This window comes from Eretmochelys imbricata, chromosome 11, assembly GCF_965152235.1.
Source record: "Eretmochelys imbricata isolate rEreImb1 chromosome 11, rEreImb1.hap1, whole genome shotgun sequence".
Taxonomy (NCBI): Eukaryota; Metazoa; Chordata; order Testudines; family Cheloniidae; genus Eretmochelys; species Eretmochelys imbricata.
Genome location: NC_135582.1, coordinates 5,011,848 through 5,031,713, shown reverse-complemented (window position 1 = coordinate 5,031,713; position 19,866 = coordinate 5,011,848). Strand labels below are relative to the sequence as shown.

Below are 19,866 nucleotides of genomic sequence, written 5' to 3'. Positions count from 1 at the left end.
AGGAATCTCTTCTATTGCTCCAAGAGACAGAAATGATTCTACTTCTTGGAGTAAATCTCTCATGAAAGAGGTCCCTGAATAGGGATGGGGAAGGTGGAGAGGAGGCCAGTGTAGAATGATATAGGAATCCCTCAAAGTGTGAAAAGCATCATCTGTTTTCGTTTTGAAAAAAATCTGAACCCTCAAACAGAAAATCCTCCACTGTTGATTGCACTTCTCTTGGGATCTCGGAACTTTTCCCAGCATAGATGCATGCAAAACATCCAGTAACTTATGAGGAGCCCTCTGTACCTTCTCAAACAGAATGTGGAGCAATTGGACTACTCTCATCATCTGTTTCTGGATGCTTTTATAGTCATCCAAATGAGATTGTGCTGAAGGGATCACCGTCTCATCTAGAGACAAAGAAGAGTGGTTACTAGTGCCTGAATATCCTAATTTCTAGGTTGTTGTTCTTCCTCGAGATGCTATCATGAGGGGATGCTTGAGGGTGCACTGTTTTTTGCCTCTGAGCAGCTCTCTGAGACAGTACATGTGAGGTATGCCTGTAATAAGGACCCCAGTGGTTTCAATATGGCCATACAGTAGCCAGAATTGAAATGCTCAGGTCCAATACCTTTATCTGTACCTAAGAGGAGCCAGTGCTGACATATGTGGTGCTGCACACACCTCAGTAGTCTCTGTATTTATTAAGTACCACCTTCAATTAATGGTATTGAACAGTTAATAGTATACTCCCTTGAAGGCCCTCAACTCAGGCTGTGAAATCTCCTTGGATTGGGAATGAAGGGATTATTTTGATCTCTTTTTTATAGAGCTCTCTTAAGAAAAACTGCCTCTACTCTTAGAGAAGGAACAATTCTCCTTTCTGTCTCACTACTCTTAACAGGGACTGTCCTACCCAAACCTATGGAAGTCAAAGGAACCCTGCAGCTAACTGATATTAGGCTCCCAGGGGCACAGCTCTTTACCACAAACTGATGTACCAGGTACAAAGGCTGACCCAGGCTGCATGGGGAAGTTTAGAAGAAACATTTTAAGCCTTGCTCCTCTGGCTTTTAAAGTCCTTTTAGAAAAAGGGCTTGTGGACAATGCATTTATTGGGGATATGGGACTACCCCAAACAAAACAAAAAAAGAGACAACTTGTGTGCCCACCAGTGAGACATGTCCTGGTACTGGGAAGGTTCTGGTCAAGAATATATACAAAGGGAAGGAAAGAATTTTTCTTCCAAAATTTAACTAAAGATCATCAAAAAGGGGAGTACCAATGGGCAACTACTCAATCTAAATAACTAAACTAGAAATTAGTGTATCAAGTGAGAGTGTAGCATGGACACTTGGAGCTCTGTCTAAAACCCAAAGGTGAGGAGAAAGAACTATGGGGCGGTTGGTCCTGCACCACCATTTATGCCCTTGGGATGGAGCATGAGGGCACTCAGGGCATGTCTGCACAGACCCAACGGACACTGCTGACCAAAAGAATGCAATCTCAAGCTCATAGGGTATATGTGCGCATAGATTGGAAGGACTACACACACGCACAGACACACATACGTACATATGGACAAGTACTTGAAGAGCTGAAAGTTTCTTCAGCAGAGGCTGAAAAATTATTTTTCTACAGAGAATTCCATGAAGATTCAAAATGGCTGCTATCTCCCATTAATAGGACTGAAGCAACCAAGGAGGAAGAAAACTGACATCCTTCTATTTTACAGACCTTTGGACACCAAAGGCTTCCTGTAAGAGAGAGTCTCTAATTATGATTGAGCACTATCTGATTGTGGTAATGGAGTTCAGAAGAGTTTAGAGTTCAAGACATCATCATCTTGAGAGACTCCAATGTCAACACAGATCATAACATAAAACCTCCTGCCCTTTTCACTTTTGCTTTCACACAAGATATAGACACACCCATCCACACGGGGACGCACCCAGGACTGGACAGAGATATTAGCAGTGCAAGAACTATCCTGTATAGATCACTTCCTTCTCCAGGCAGAGATTCATACTTCCCCCCCATCACATAACAGGAAGCTATCACACCATCGCTCACCTTCGGAAACTTGGGGCCCTGCTAAATTCCAAAAATTGTTCACAGAAAATTATTCAATTAAGAGCCTTGGGAGAATTAGTAAACACTGCAACCAAATTCCTGAAAAGAGACTTGGGCATCAAAGCAACCTTCCCACCACATTGCTCCTACACATCTATCCACCCGGATTCTTATACTGGCATCTATCACCTTAGTATCTGAGTTGAGTACGCCATTGACGTGTGAATTAAGGGTATTCTGCACTTTACGGGATGGGCCAGAGCTGAAGCAATTCTGCTGTGTTCCATTCCATTCTTCAAAAATGAACTGAGCATTTGGGGGCATGGCAGGGAAAAAAGGAAAAAATGAGGCAGATTATCTCCAACTATAGCAGAGATCATTTTTCACTTCTTCCAGTGAGCTGTTCATCATGCAGGTCAGCTGAACGTCTGTATCAATAAACCAGGTACAGTACAGTCAAACCAGCCTTTGGTAATTACCCTATGGACCAGAAAACGTTGGTTACACAATAAAAGCGGTCTTTAAAGGATGAAAGAAATTACACTAGAAACTGCATGGGGATACTTTGAAGTGTTCATTTTAAAAGGTGGAAGAGTCACTTGAAGGTGACATTTTAGGTTTTACTCTATATCAGTAAGTGACCTATGAATAGCCATTCTTCAGACTGCTAGTAACAAGAATTTTGAAAACTTGAAATCTTTGAATAATCAGATTTATGGAACATTAGCAGGCTTTAAACAACTTTAAACAAGGGAACCCATTGTTTATTTTAAAATGTAGCAATGTTCTCTCTAAGCGTAGTAGAATACACACTAGCTGTACAGCTCTGAAGACCTAGATTCTACTCTTGAAATGAGTGGCAGTGGTTTGCTTAATTCTTACCACACATGCAGTCGTGCGTACTATTTCTGTGCCCAGCACAGTCTGAACAAGAGGTTTCCATGCATAGTGCCACAGCAGGAGGGCTAGATGTCAGGACCAACAGGCATTGTCAAAGCTGCAGAGCACATGTTTGGCTCTAGCCAGTGCTATAGATGCATCATGAGGATTAATTTAACTAGTAAATTACAGCCATCTCCATATTTGGCATAGTACAGCTTTTTCAAAGTTTGTAAAAACAGAAAGTGGTTCTGAAGTGAGCATTAAAACCTGGCAGAGATAAGCGTCCCACTAGGAACACTGACAAACTTGTATGCTTAATGATCACATCATCCCACTTCCTCATTCTGTTCTCCTAAACAAACAGTTCAACAGACTGCTTTGTGTAAGGCCCAAGACAAAGAGAAGAGATATGAGGAATGGGCAAATGTTCCAGTGCTGTGCCCTTGCTTATTGTCTGAGGAATTCAAAGGGGAAAGGAATGAGCACCGAGATACTACACACGTTATTCCTATATAGATATCTTAAATCAAGCTACCCAAGCACCACCTTGACGGGTTCCAGGCTTGCCACATGGAAGGAAGATACAGCACAGGGGAGGGAGAATTGAGCATTGTGAGATGAAGTTGCGGGGACTAACAATGAAACAATTTGAATTGAACCGGTTGGATTCAATTCTCACATCTGTCTGGATCTGGTGCAGTTATACAGATCCTGGGAATACTTGTGAAACATCAGAAGCATTTGTGTGAATGTTAACAGTTTGCATTCCAAGCACATTAACCAAAAAATGGAAACACCAGCATTCGCCAGCATAAACAGAGCTCTGGTGTTCATTTCCCATAAGGAAATAAGTCCATCTCTGTTTTTTTCCCCTCAAAAGATCCCCCTGCTCTGTAGCTACCTGAAGACTTAGCCCCGAATATACATCTCATCCAGCATAGTAAGGCTAATCCTAACCTTAGATCTGAACTGGTGAATCAAGGGCAGCATTACATTATAGGTTGTTCACAAAAATCCTACTCACAGAAAAGGAGCTAATAAATGCAATATCAAAAGTTTTGGTCTTATATCATTAGTGGGCTGTTTGGTGGGTTTGTGTTTAAAACAAATCTCAGCAGTTTCATGATTACATTTATTTTGTTAGGAATTTTCACAGTGGTAAAAGCAAATCCATCACTGAATCAAATTAACTCTCACTTCAGAAGACTTCTTTGCCAGTATTGCCAAGAATAAAAAATACCCATGTTTTAAAAAAGGGCTCTCTCCATCGCAACCCAGCTTTCAGCTCTCCCTGTAGCAAGTCAAAATACTACCTTTTTATGCAAAACTAAAATGGTAATATGCCAATGTTAAACAGAGGATTATTTATGATGACAGTGTATGATGTATACAACAGAAAAACTGTAGTAAGAACACCAAAAATACAGGTTAAATGGATTGCTCATTAACTTTTAAATGTTTTTCCCAGTTTTACTCCAGTGACAAAGTCCCTCTTCAGGTTTTTTCTCTTGAGGTTTCATGACATGTTGAGCTAGTTTGTTATAAATTTAAACTAGGTTAAATTAGGAGTACAAATTACTCAATTCTCCATATGTAAAAAACATAATAAAATGTGCACAATGAATGATTTTTATTCAAGTTTTATTTAAGTTTTTCCTTCAAGCATTTTAGACTTCCTTATGTTTTTTTCAACTAGAATATTTATGAGATAAATAAAATTTTAAACATTAGTACAAACTTGATATACAAAAAAAGATCACGTTTGTAGCATTTGCTTAAAAAGTGGTCTTTAAATTCACTTGATAAAAATAAAGGTTTTATTACCTTGGGGACACCACAGAGGCATAACCAGGGTTCAGTCCTTCTATAACATCTTTCACTGTGGTCAGAGATAGTTCATTCACTTTTTCAGTCTCACCCATTAGCATACATATATTGCTAACTATTTATGCATCTATATAGCCACACATTAAAGAGTCCTTTAAGGGTCTACAAGATATTTAGGCTCCATATTCCGCTGTATGGAAGGATAAATAGGTCCACAATTTGACAAAATGCATCCATATATTACATCATTTCCTGAAACGTTTGAAAAGTGGATGGACATGTTTATTTGAAGATGCCTTGCTCCGTGAAGTGTGATATTCCATATAAACTGCGTCATCTGCTCCAGACATAGAGCTCATTGTGCCAAAACGACGGGACACCTAGAGTAAGAGAAATCACAATTGTTCAGTTTAACTATATACATAATGTTCTTAACCCACTGATGCCAGAGTAGCTAGATGCAATGCTGAATGATCAAATTTTTATATATATAAAAAAAAAATATATATATATATATATATATTTTAAATTAAATACGAAAACGCTGGACACCTAGTGGATGATCAAGAATTCTGTACACCGAAGTGCGTAGGTAAGTATACCCCTACTCCTGCGCCAGGGATGCTCCTCAACCAAAGCACCTCACAGCTAACTGCAGGAGTAATATGCCTCTAGTTAAAGCTGGTATAACAAAAGCAATGGATCTATAGAAAAGATACCTCAAGAGATTGAGAATTCAAAGGGCGTTCCAGCCCAATGCCACCATAGTTAATGGTCAAGCCTGAAGTCTGAGCAACACTCCTATGATGCCCCCTTAACTCATAATATATTAGCAAGCCTTAGGCTTGTCTATGCAGGGACGCTAAGGAAAATTAATCCAAATTAATTTTGGAAGTGGATTAGTAAAACTGTATTAAATGCCTGTGGGAACACCCTCATTCAGACTAAAGTGGCTTTAATTCAGGTTAGCTTAATTAACTTCAGAAATGAATTAAACTAAACCAAATAAAGGCCACTTTAGTCTGAATGAGGATGTTCATTCAGGAATTTAATGTGGTTTAACTAATCCACTACAAATTCACACGTTTGGTTAATTCATATTAATTTTCTTAGATCTCCCTGTGTAGAAAAGCCCTTAGTTTCTCATGTTTATTTTTAGGGAAATCATGTTTTATTTTCTATGAGTAAAAATAAAATAGCATATATAAAGACTCATCTTCTTGAATAGCCTTAACAGTCAGCCCTATTTGAAGTACTATAGGGGGTAAGGTGTTGGAGCATGAAACCTTTCAATCAGTGTGACATGACAAATAAATTAAGTGCACTAGGATATTTTTAATGTGTATTTCATAAAATTGATCTCAATAAAAGAAATTTGCCATCTGCCACCAATGTCCTAAAACATAAAAGGATACTGTAGAGGTCACACTTGTTCAAGTGTCTCATTTCTCTCTCCCAACTTGATTATCATACACATTGTAAGGAGAGTGATCACTTTAGATAAGCTATTACCAGCAGGAGAGTGGGGTGGGGGGAGGTATTTTTTCATGCTTTGTGTGTATAAAAAGATCTTCTACACTTTCCACAGTATGCATCCGATGAAGTGAGCTGTAGCTCACGAAAGCTTATGCTCAAATAAATTGGTTAGTCTCTAAGGTGCCACAAGTACTCCTTTTCTTTTCGCAAATACAGACTAACACAGCTGTTACTCTGAAACCTGTCATTTCTCTCTAGTACCTAAGCTAGCAATTACTCTGATTGCTAAATAAGGTGTTACAGGAGCTGAAAGTAAAGAATTCTATTTTTCTATTCTTTTTTGCGTATTGGCATGGTTATGCAGAAGCAAGACTAAGAAGTAAGGGTCCAGTTCTGTAGCATTTGTAGTTCACAATTACCAGAAGCTAAGCATTCTTCATTTACCTGAGTTGACTTTGAGCCATACTCTCCTGCTACCACCTCTTCCTCAGCATCCAGGTCAGATGCTTGCAGGACCTTCTGAAGAAGCTGCTGCTGCTCTTCTTTGGATGAAAATGAAAGTTGTTCTTCTTCCATTCCTGCAAGCTTTGTGATCACCTAGGAAGCAGAATGTGGTGGAGGATGCATTTTCTCAGTGTTCAGTTTAGTTTTTTTTTAAATTAGCATCTCCCCCATTCCCAAGAAAATCAACTACGCCCCCCAATGGACCTTACTGCATTTATAGCGTATTAGCAGTCCAACAGCTTTGCTTCACAGCTAGCACAAATATATGTAGGCTTGGAAAGATATTTTTAAATTAGTAAATGTCGGTAAACCTCGATTCACCGCACATACAAACTGACAGAAATATTTCCATCAATGATAATCGAAATTTACAGATGGGCAAAGAAAGAAAAATGACGTTTCAGAACGTAGAATTTGATTTAAGAATTTTACTTTGTATATTTTGACAGTTATAAAGCTTCTAATTTTTGACTCTCAATATCTACTGTCATTAAATTATTCTCTGACCCCTCCCGCCAATTTTATACAAACTGGGAAAATTTAAATTGATAAAATTAGAAAAAAAAGCTTAAAAATAAAAAAAAATTTTTGATGGATATATGGGTTTAAAAATTGAATTCTGCCAAGTCTAAATACACATAATACAAAGTGAATGATACCACACACCTGCCTTGTTACATTCTGTGCTAAAGGAACCTAATGCAAAATGTCATTTAGATAAGAGACTAGAACAAAAGCACATAGCTGAGGACGAAGGCATTTCAGAATGTTCAGCCAAATGCTTAATGTACCACATTGACAAGGAAATTGAGCAAAGCACATTTAGCTTAGTAATTATATTTGAGTTAATAATAAAGAGGGCAGAAAACTGCTTTTTAGATTAGTTTCTTCTTATGGACTGAGCCTCTTTTGTTTATTCCTTTAGCTTTCTTCACTATTCTACATTTTCATGAGGCACAATCCACCAGCTCTCACTATGAGAATTCTGACATGTGCATCCCACCCTGATTTACCTTCACCACCAAGGATATGAGTACAGTTTAGCACATATTTTAGTCTCCTATTTAGTCAGACATCTGGGCAAGTATAGTAAATGTGCTATCTCCACTCTACTTCAAAGTCCTTCTTTCCTAGAGAACTCCAAAGTCTCCCAGCTTCTGCTTCTTAGTCTTAGTGAAAAAAGAATGTTTACAATATATGACCATTCGCTGTAAATTCAGTTTCTTTCACAATCACTGAAACATCACTCCCCTCAGTAGGGCTCTCAGACTCAAATACAATCTCTGTTTAAATCCAGAGTAGAAAGGAATAGACATTCCCCTCCGCCCCCCTCTCCGCCCCATTTTGATTACTGAGCCAAGTTTACTGCTTTTAAAAAAATGCGCTAGTCCTGGGTGCACTTCTAACTTCCCAGCGTTCCCAGCCATGGCAGGTTGCAAGACAGACATTCAAATTGGGTCACACTGATTTATCATCTGGCTTTTTTCCTCTCCCATCTCAATTTAGATATCCTCTGAACACCCGAGTTCTCTTGAACTTCTACAGTTAAGAGGTTAATGCTTGATACCATTAGGCAGCTAGGACACCAAACTGTGATCATATTTTATAAAGCTTTGCTTTATATAGCTGTTTAGAACATATAATTAATGCCAGTCACCATGGTTTATGGAAAATAGATCTTGTCAAACATTATTATATATACATATTTATGAAATTACAAAGGTATAGTGTTCATGTAATATATTTAGACTTCTATAAAGCATTTTGAATAAGAAACTGGAATGATATATCAACATGGAACACAAATGGATTAAAGACTGGCTAACAGACATGTCTCAAAATGTAAACAGAAATGGGGAATCATTATCAAGGGGATGTATGTTTCTACTGAGGTTCCACAGTTATTGGTTCTTCGCACAGTTGACAAATACTTACACGGGGCACAAAACTTTGATAACGGGCTCTTCAATCTGGCAGAGAAGGGTGTAACAAGGGCCAATGACTAGAAATCGAAACTAGACAAATTCACACTAGAAATAAGGTGCATATTTTTAACAGTGAGGGTAATTAACCACTGCTCCACTTACCAACAGTTGCAGTGGATTCTCCCTCAGTGGAGGTTTTTTTAAATCAAGACTGAACAATAGAGTATCTTTTAGAAAAACATCTAAACAGAAATTAATTCAGGGAAGTCCCTATGGCCTCCGTTAGACAGGGCTAACTAGATCACAATTGTCCCTTCTAGCCTTACAATCTGTGAATCTATGAAAAACAGCATCTGCTAAGATCGTGTCCAGCTTCTAACAGGAAAAAGTGTATTAATCTGGCCCTTGTGATGATTTAAAAACAAAATTATGTGTACAACTAAAGAGAGACTCTTTGCTTTTCAGCAGTATACAGTACTTGTTTCGAGCTGGCCTGGTTCAAGATGGGTCAAATTTATAAGTTATCACCGATTCTTAGACCAACAGCAGAAAAACCTGCTAGACCAAAGATTTAGTATAAAAGTCTTAGATTTTGTAGAGCAATATTTTTCAAAGGGAATATACTTTAATAAGATGTAACATGAGCCAAGTGCAGTTAACTCACTGGGTTCTGAGCAAGGAATCATGACAAGAGGGCTCTATTTAAAAAGCCAGTGCACCACACAAAATAGCAAAAAGATGAAAAAAGCCACAATTTTTATCCTTACAGACAGATATAACACATGGAACTATTTAATAAATGGTACATAAAACTATCCATAAATAGCAAGTGTTTCCAAAAAACTAATTTTTATTTCTTCCCACATTACCAGCCTTAAGTTTGGCACCAACCATTTGGCACTCACACTTGTCCTAGTTATAATGCCAATTTAAGGCTCCTAAAACTGATTACTTGCAAAAGGAAATCTCTCTGTTTTGGCCTTTTTTAATTAGTTCCATAATCCAAAGCATTCAAATACAAGTAAAGAGATTTCTTTGAGTCTTTTTGGCTATAACCACATAGGCCTGTTCGCTATTAGATCAACACTAATCTGCAACTATTTGGGCACATTTGATATGCTACAAAAAAGGCTTTCATATAAAAAGACTGCGGTGAATTATTTCAATTGTGAGGCCTGTTCTGAAGCGGTCCTCTTAACTAGCCATAGACTATGAAAAAAATGATTCTTCTGGATGTTTTATCCACGCAGATCCCACTCAAGGTTGTGCACGTACCTCATGTGTGCAAGGTCAGAATCTTTCTATAGTAGTGTCCACTGGGCTACACCTGCACTGTGGATGTCCTAATGACCCCTTCCCTCACCCGAGGACAAGGGCAAAGCAGCCACAACCGTCCCACAGCTCCCTCAATTCTTAATATCAATTAAAGACTCTGAAAAAGCAGGGATGGAGGGCGGATCATGGGCAAAACACTGAAGAACCAGAGTTATTGTAAGATAAATAATAGTTTTTTCTCAGAGTATTTGAACCCATTCTAGGGCTCTGCTTATCAGTCACCATCTGGAAGAGGGGACTGAGGAGTCCTAGCTGCCACTAAATCAGGATAACATTCCCCTACCATGTTTGGCACCTGATCTTTCCAACAAGTTGAGGGCATAATATTTAACCAAAGTAGAGGGGGTTCTACAAATGGCTGCCAGGCTTATCTCATATGTAGAGGTTTGTAAAACAAGTCTGCGCTCTAGTGGAATGAGCTTTGACATCTGGAGAAAGTACACCAGCCAGGTGATAGCAGGCTGAAATACCCTAAATGGATATATCAGTATATGTCTATGTTGCAATTCAGAAGTTTGATTGTAACATGTAAACATACCCAAGGTAGATCAAAGATAACTAGAATTGCAGTATTAAAGATGCAGCACCATGGGTGGTGGCCACTTGAGCATGTACCTCGAGTCCTGGGTGGTCAGGGCTTCACTGTTGTTTCTTGAGCTAGCTATGATCTAACTACATCAAAGATAGCTCAGGTATGTCTGACAACTTTGGGGATAAATGTAAGATGAGCTCTCAATGGAATGTTGTTTAAGGAGGGTTGCCCATGGGAGTTTGAAATTTGTTGACCCTTCTGTCTGATGTCAAAAAGGTGGTGGGGAAAAGCCTCCACGAGGCTTGAAAGGACAATATTAAGATCTCACATTGCAGGGATTCCCTAACTGGTAGGTAAATATAGAGTAACCCCTTTCAAAAATCTACATAGAGTGGGGTAAGAAAAACTGAACATGACTGGAAGAGGGTGTTGTCCTGTCAAAAGTCACTGCACAGTGGACCTTAAAGGATCTGAATGAAAGTTCAAAGTATTTCAAATGTAGAATATAATCAAGGACTTTAGGTATGGGGCCTCCAAAAGGTCACGGTTGTGCTGGGCTGCCCAAACAATTTTTGTTGAATAAGTATGCCTTGTCAGAGTTTTCTGCTCTGCAGCAGAATTTCTCATATTTGCAGTGAGAAATTTCTGCTAGTGGCATTCAATCAGCCAACACTCAGGCTGTAAGGTGCAGTGGTTTTTGGTGGGCCTGGGTGTAATATTTGCCCTTGGTTCTGCGTTGTGTCTAGACAGTCTGGAAGGGCTATCAGAGGCTCAGTAGACATTCTGAGCTCTGTTAACCAGAACTGTTTGGGCAAATATAGTACCCCAGGTATTTTTCCATATCATCCTGAGTATTAGCAAGATCCGTTGAAATGCCTAAGTGAGATATTGATCCCACAGGACAAAATGATGTCTTGTGAGGATCCCAGGCTTACATCTCCTCTAGAGCAAAAGACTGGATAGTATGTTTTCTTTTTGATGGCAAGCAAACCTATAATGGGATTTCCCCAATGGTGAAATATCTGTCTGAGAAGGGAACTCTTCAGTGACCATTTGTGGTTGGTAATGGATTGTCCTCTTAGGAAGCCTGTGAAATCACTGCTGGCTCCTAGGAGATGAAAAGCTACTGGGGTTATTCCATGGAGTTGACATTATGTCCATAATTTGATTGCCTTCTGCCACAGGGGTGATGAGCAGGTTCCTCCCTGGCTTGCTTACATAATACATTGCAGGTGTGTTGCCTGTGAGAATCTGTACTATGGAATTTTTTAAAACAGGTTGGAATACTATGCAAGCTAGTGAGATCGCTTATAATTCTAGAGTTATGTATACATTCATGTCCTTTTGGGACCATACCCCTATTCTAGTCTATCTAGATTTTTATACCACTTTCATCCCCACAGCATCTGGGGACCTTCCAAGTAGCAGATTAAGCAACATGAATACACATCTCTCATGTGTTTGTTCTCTTATCCCATCCCCAGAGTGGGAAGCATGTACAATGGAAAGTCCCTGTATCTGGAGGTGGTACAGGTGTGCACTGTTCCTGACTGATGTCTTATCAGTCTTTGTAGGAGGGTATAGAGAAGGATACTCCCCTTCTGAACTCTCTTGATGTAACTGAACTGGTGGTCAGATAACAGGATGTAAACTAGAACCACAACTTGTGTGTGGTAATCTGATGTCTTCTGGGGTGATAAACTGACTTTAGCCAGCATTGCAACGGACATGGGTGAAATCTGATTAGTGGTGTCAGGTAGCTGCATGCTGACATGTGGCCATTAAATCTGAGGCAAGTTCTGATTGTGGCTGATTAATTCACTTTGATGTTGGTGATAACTGTCTAGAGAGAGTGAAATGTGTCTTTGGGAAAGTATGCTTTGGGTGACTTGGAATCAAGTAGGGCTCCTATGAACTCTGATGGGTTGGGAGTCTTTCCCCATGCTGTCTACATAGGTGAAGGACATAGTTCTAGGCTGTGGTGACTTCTTGATGAGACCAGCCTTTGACCAGCCAATTGTCTAAATATGGATAGATGTGAAAGGTTTGTCTCAGTTATGCTGCCGCAACAAGTAGGCATTTTGTGAAGACTACTGGTGTGTGGAGAGACTGAACAGTAGCATTTTGTATTGGATCACAGTATTGAAGTCACATCTTGGAGATCAACAGCTACAAACCAATCTTGAGCTAAAGGGAAGGGATGATGGCCGCAATCATTTTCAGCCTGAACCTGAAATGGCATAGATATTCGTTCAGTCTGCTCAGGTCTAAGATAGGACAAAGACACCCTTTTGTCTTCAGAATAAGGATATTTTGTGATCTGAAGCCTCTTGCCCTAAACTCCACAGGTAGCTTCTCAAGGATCCCTAGATGAAGAAGGGAAACTACTTAGAATCATAGAATATCAGGGTTGGAAGGGACCTCAGGAGATTATCTAGTCCAACCCCCTGCTCAAAGCAGGGCCAATCCCCAATTTTTGCCCCAGATCCCTAAATGGCCCCCCTCAAGGATTGAACTCAGAACCCTGGGTTTAGCAGGCCAATGCTCAAACCACTGAGCTATCCCTCTCCCTTCTTTTAGTTGGTTTTCATGAGAAGGATCCCTGAAGAGGGATGGGAAGGGATTTGGGGGAGAGGGGAAAGATTTAAATAGGTTCTAGTATTCAGTGGCAACAACTTCCAGCATCCATTTGTCAACTGTTATTCCAGTTGGGCTTGGTAGAAAAGAGAAAGATGGCACCTGAAGGTGGGGTTTGGGGATGACTCTCATCCAGTTTCAGTGTGGTACTCAACTCCTGCGTCAAATCTATCTGGCAGCAAGTGTAGTCTGAATAGTGATTGCGAAAGATTTACTTCTTTTGAGAAAGTCTCAGCTTCTTTCTAGGTGGGTACTCAGAAGGCCGTTGTTGAGAGTAGCTGCGTGTCTTCTGTCTAGTTTGCCTTTTGTATCTGAATAGCTTGCAGTTTGGGGCTGAGTGCCCAGTGACCATAGTGTGACTCTGAAATCTTTTACGGCATATAACGCATCATCATCAGTATGTCATATTAATAAATCTGTACCCAAAACTGAGAAGTCTACTGTATTCTGTCTCCCCTTAGGAATACCAGAGGCATGATGCTCTTTTACATAGTAACTGCAGTGGCCCTATGTCTAGCCATCATGTCTGATGCATCCATGGCTGCCGGTAACTTCTTTGCCATTAGTTATTTTTAATCATAATAGTTTTTAACTCCACTCTATAGAGTTTGGGAAGAAAGAAAGATAGTATGTCCCAGGTTACATAATTCAATTTTGCAAACAAAGCTTTAGTTCACTATTTGTAGCTGAAGTGATGCTGATGAATAAGCCTTCCTCCCAAAAGAGATCTACTTTCTTTAGGTCTTTGTGCGTTGGTGTACTCTTAAATGGTTTCATTTTTTCATGAACTGCAGAGTCCACGAAATAATCCAGTGTTGGGAGGGGGCATAATTGCTTAAAACCCTTTTGCCTATTTGGTACCTTTTTTCCTGCTCTTTTAGCAGTCGGCGGTAATGTTGCTTGCATTCACCATAGAATTTTTGCAGTTCTAAAATGCCCTTCTTAATGGGCAATGCTATTACAGCAGAACCGAAATAATATATTATGTCAAATAAATTTCCTTAGTCAATGAGGTCTCTGTTTCTGGTTCATCAACAATCCAGGCAAACAGCTTCTGGAAGCGCCTAAAGTCATCAGGAGATAGTATAAGTGCCAAGACAACTGCCTTGATAGCAGAAGATGAGGAGTCTTGGGGACGGAATGAAGGATGTTGGTCAGGTGGCTCAAGATCTGTCATTTGAATGGTGGGGAGAAGGTTCTCCGCTGGAAGTTGAATAGACTTCTTCCAGTGGTGGTGCTAATCTTTGAGGCAATGTTGATACCAACCTGTTATTGTTGGGATAGTTATTGCTCACTATGCCAGCCCTACTGATGCCACTAGTCCAATGATAAGGAATCAGAAATGCTTCATTTACAAATTTCTGAGAGCTATCTTTGATAGAATAATACCTCTGAGTCCTTACTAAGTGTGGATGCTGAAAACAAATCCCAAGAGAAAAAAAAGATACCAACCACTGAACCATTAATTTGGGCAATATGGTTTCAGGAATAAAGGCTGTTCAAACTGCAATTCAATTATGAAGTCTTTCATGACAGCATCAAGCAGAACTGATGAAGTGGAGGGAAGGAAAAGGTCACAAATGAAAAAAAAAAGTAGTGTTCTTAAGATATAACCAGAGGAAGTAAAATATACCAAGATATTCACTGGACTCTGATGTACACTATACACAACATCACCTACAGCAATGAGGACTTGGACCAACTGGGGACACAAAGCTAGTTTAATTGAGTCTCTATTCTTCACACTCTCAAATGGGAAGGCTTCCAAAACTTCCAAGTACAGGTTAAGGCCATCCCATTTTTGTGGGATCAGTCAATTTTTCCCATAAGTGTTCTTACTCTGGTCCCACTCCCCAGTTGTTGCCTGCTATAAAGTCAGAATGCTTTGCATGGTCAGATGCTGTAATTAATGCTACCTTACCATGTCCTCTACAGCAGTACAGACACCACAATATAGTAACGTTACAGCAACAGTAGTTGCCTGTAAGCACCAACTGATAACCAACTGCACCCTTCATTATCTTCAGGAGGTATAGGAGGTACATTAAGACTCCAAGATGCGCGAATTTGACATTATACGCACAAGTCATCAGTGTTCCATATTAAAGGGACAAAATTACCTTGAAGCTGTAACCTTGATCTACCAGAAATCTTTGTCGTTTGGTTGAATATGCCATTTCCTGAGTATCTTGGGATACAAGGGAATAAAAGAAGGCATTGTATTCCTCTGCAACCGTCCCTAGGAGACAAGAGGTATTGGACAATTAGCCTATATGAGTATATTGAAGGATAAAAAGAAAACATCCAGAGCAGAAGTGTAAAGTTATTTTTACAGAATTGCTTTTCTGAACATACTTTAAAGATTAACTGCACACATGCATTAAGGTAATCTGATCAATCAGCAAGTGATCATGTATATAGCATGGAAATTCTTGCTGAGAACTACTGACAGCCTGAAAAGAATATGGGAAGAGGCAATGGGAGATATAGGAGACCTAACTCTTGGAGGAAAATATTGCTTGTTGAGTTGTGTATTCCAAACAAGGTAAGAACAAAAATTCACAAGGGTGCTATAAAGGATAATCTTAAAAACAACTCAAGTTGTGCTTGAGATACAAGTCAGGAAATAGTACTGCAGCAAGATACCAGAGGAAAAGTTTTATAAATGTAAATGTAGAGATTTGCACTGACATGGCACAAAACCAGATGAGACAATAAGATATTTAGCTTTATTTAGGAATTAGTAAGGCTATTCAATATTCAGAATAACCTAGGCTATATACAGTAGTTGTATATGGGTAATAGATTTTATGGCTCAAACAGCACAAAGCAACTATTAGAGAATCCAAGCCCTCTCCCCCCGCACTAGCTAGTACAATAGTGCAAATGTTATATCTATTTCAGACACATTTTCAAATCCATACTGTTCCCATTGTGCAATCTAAGCAACAAGGAACCATATCCTGAGTGTGCACTAAGGGTTGCACTTTCTAATTTCAAACATAAACAGTGCTTCAGGTAACTGCTGTCTCAATACAAGGCATTTCAGGTACATTTTTCAAAAGCACCTAAGCACTGAGGAACTCAAGTTCTGTTTTCAAAAGCAACTAGGCACTTAGTCAATGGGACTCAGTTTAAAAAATTAGATATGTACATTTAGAGTAATGGTACAATAATAACTAGGATGATCGGTCAGGAGAGCATTGAGGAATGGAAAACTAAAGGAAGGTGAATTAGAGGGAACTTTACCTGGAGATAAAAATGTGTATTACTTGGAGTCCACTTGGAAATTAGATACTGAATCTAATAGAGATTACCCTAATGAAAAGTAGCACAAATACATATAGTATATTTCTTCTAATTTATAAAAATATATGCACCCATCCTATGCTTTGGGTGCCCAGACCATGAACTGAAGGGCACCCGATATAAACGGAATACCCCTAAATATGCAACTTGCCCATTTCTCCTCAGTAGCTGGAGGGGAAGGGAGCTTTACAGCATGCCAGAGAGGTTTAGAAACCACACTCCGCAGTCCAGTGTTGGGGAGCAAGATACCAAGTCACTGACCTTCACAGAGAATGCCCTGCCAGCACCTCCAGTTCAAATACCACCAGTGACTTAATTGTGGTGGCTGAGCAAGGGGAGAAAGGGATCTCAAGTAAGGAGGTCTCAAATTATTTAGGGCCTTACAAGGTACAACCAGCTCCTTGAATTCCACCTGGAAGCTTACTGCAAGCCCTGCAGATCCCAGGGCACTGATCTGACATGTTTCCCATGTGCAATTCCATTCACCAGAAAAGACTTAGCATTTTGCACTAGCTTCAGCCTCTAACTAGTCCCAAGATGAAAAGGAGGACTTGTGGCACCTTAGAGACTAACAAATTTATTTGAGCATAAGCTTTCGGGAGCTACAGCTCACTTCCTCGGATGTAGACCCACACCAAGTGCATTACAGCAATCTAGTTTCCAGGTGATAAAGGCATGGATAATTGTGGCGAGGTCTGCACTGAAGATAAGGTCCTACTTCTTACATGGTAAGGATGGGAAAAGCAGCACTGTGCATACCACAGTCACTATCCAGGCATCCAAAAGCAGTCCCGGATGTGACAACTATGGTGTTACAAATGGTTGCACTCTCTCAATGAGGGCAGCAAGCAAGTTCTACTAAAATTCTTCTGGCTGCCTCCCCCAGCCAATTAACATTCTCTCTCTCTCTTTCTTTTTTCAGGATTATGTTACAGTTGGCCCCAAGCTCATAGAATCGTAGAATATCAGGGTTGGAAGGGACCTCAGGAGGTCATCTAGTCCAACCCCCCGCTCAAAGCAGGGCCAATCCCCAATTTTTTTTTGCTCCAGATCCCTAAATGGCCCCCTCAAGGACTGAACTCAAACCCCTGGGTTTAGCATGCCAATGCTCAAACCACTGAGCTATCCCTCCCCCTCATCTAGGCACAGTGGTACCTTGCAGGAAAGAACCCTTGAAGTAAAGGAAGAGTTGCCTCCAGCTACGTTTTAGGTTCTCCCAGAACAATACCAGAGCCATTTAAGAGCAGCTCAACCACTTCTGAGAGGGTCCACAAGTGAATCAAAGTCTTATGCTCCAAACCATCAAACCATCTGTAGCTTACAGATTTGAGAATAAGCATGTCTTCATCCATTGACAGTAAATAATCAACTAATGCAATCAGTGCAGTTTTGGCACCCGACTTGTAACTCAACTAACTTGAGGCCAAGGAAATCTGATCAATCAAGAAACTGAGCACTGCCCCACTACCACCTTCTTAATGACCTTCCCCAGATGGATGATGGATACCCAGTCACAGTTAGCCAGAATGTCAGTATCAAGAATTGGTTTCTTGAACTCTGGCCTCAATAGCTTAAGACCCACTGGCATCTTTCCCACCACATAGGGAAACATCAACACACACAAGGAAAAACGGACACAGTACTCTCCAGCTGGCCTTCACTTGAAAGTTGTAGGATAAAAGCATTCCAGCACCTCTGTAACCTGAATGGCACCAGCTGTAATTCAAGCAAAGATGACAGCATTTCCCCCTGCTGGACACGGTTCTGTATCCGCGTCAGCAGACAGCTCATTCTGAAATCAGAACAAGTTTGTCTGCAAAACATGAAATTTTTCACATAAGTCAAGCTCAACCTCAGTGGTTACAGGCTTTACCAAGCCGTTGGTCACTTCAAACAGTTCTGTTGTGATGGAAGGAGAAGAAACCTGTCTTTACTTCCTGCAAAGCCACAACATACAATCTTAAAGTCTGCACATCATAACTGGTCAGATTCACGAGACTTCCACCATCAATGCTCTGGTTGTCTCTCCTCTTATTTCATTGGTTATGGGTCATCAGAACCACAGTGAGCGGTGAGGACAGAGTTGGTGAAATGGATATTTAGGGACCACAGAACCAACAATGGTATACTGTGATCATCTAGGCCAAGTAGTAGTTAGATTCCTCTTCCTTAATTATGGAAGCCATCATTCCAGAACTGCAGCCAAAACTTAACAAGTTTTTTAGTTTACATTTATTCGAAAAGAAAAACCTTTCAGGACTGAAAGAAAATGTTCATTCTGATTTTCAACAGATTAGATTTGAGGTGGAGAGTGATTATAAGTGTTAAGCACGGAGCGGCTTTGAGATCTGCCACTCAGAAATTTCTCAACTCAAAATCCACAGCTCAGAGAACAGCAGTTTCAAGTACTACGGTTATGCAACTACAAAGACAACTTGAAAATATACTCTCATTGTCTTGCAAACATTTACCTAGTTTTTAAATGTGAAAATTATGCTGGTGGAAGGTACCAGTCGGTGGTCCATCTTGTGGCCAAAGAAGGGAGGATATCTGAAGCACCAAGATCTGATTCATGAGTTCGGAGGAGGCCTTGAAAGTTGTGAATGTGCTATGGTATGGGAGCAGTGGCCTTCAGCTTTACTGGGAGCTAATCAGTACCCAGTGCTGCAGTAGATTCAAGTCACCAAAGCATTCTCCCACCAAGTATAAAATGGTGAGAAGTCCAAGATGTGTCAAGAAAGAGTCAATCCTAAAATTGTCTAAGTAGGAGAGAAGAGAAGCAATTGAGACTCCCGCATCCCATCCCACCCAGGACCACACAGGTAGAAAAAAAAACCCTTGCCCCAGAGGGAGGAATGAATAAATGGAGGGTCCTACTCAGGAGTTGGTGGGGAGGGAGAACAGTATTCTACATATCATGCCACCTGGAAGCCTGGAAGGGAGGCAGAGGAGTGTATCAAGGGGAAAACACAGGATTTGTTTGTTAACCATTTTCTGAAGTTTTGGTGGTTCCATGCCCATCCACACCTGTCCTCTACAGAACAGAAAAAGCACCGAACAGTACTAGTGCAAGCTTTCCCACACCAGCTTGCCAGTGTCTGACCTCTGCTCTGAAGGGACTATCTAGACAAGTGATAAGATAATTCTGTCTCAACGCACAGACAAATGCTTGACCTCTGCAGATACTTTCAACAAGATTATCAATTTGTGCTCATTTTGACAGTGGTGTCAGTAATGCTGACACTTGTTCATTAGGAACTGCAATGAGACCCAATCTCCAGAATACTGATTAAATGTGTTTCAAGACTGCACTTTGCTGGGTTTTCCTGAAGAAAATGGACCTTAATAAGTTCTTAAAGGAAAGGAAAGGCAAAACAAAGA

At 40.2% G+C, this 19,866-nt stretch overlaps 1 protein-coding gene across 5 annotated transcripts in view; it reads right to left on the bottom strand.

Annotated features, from left to right (window-relative positions):
* Positions 1-4,564: 4,564 nt before the first annotated feature.
* The window catches only part of ERCC3 (ERCC excision repair 3, TFIIH core complex helicase subunit), a 44,942-nt gene continuing 29,640 nt past the window's right edge, over positions 4,565-19,866 (bottom strand). For 3 of the 5 annotated variants that reach the window (XM_077829547.1, XM_077829549.1, XM_077829548.1), the window contains 3 exons: positions 15,297-15,415; positions 6,688-6,840; positions 4,565-5,147 (listed from right to left, as the gene is read on the bottom strand). In XM_077829547.1, coding sequence (XP_077685673.1) covers positions 5,013-5,147; positions 6,688-6,840; positions 15,297-15,415 — 407 coding nt within the window. In that variant the 3' untranslated portion in view covers positions 4,565-5,012. Of the gene's footprint in view, positions 5,148-6,687; positions 6,841-15,296; positions 15,416-18,956; positions 19,245-19,866 lie in introns of those variants that run through there. The other 2 variants (XR_013347445.1, XR_013347444.1) reach the window with 2 other exon arrangements.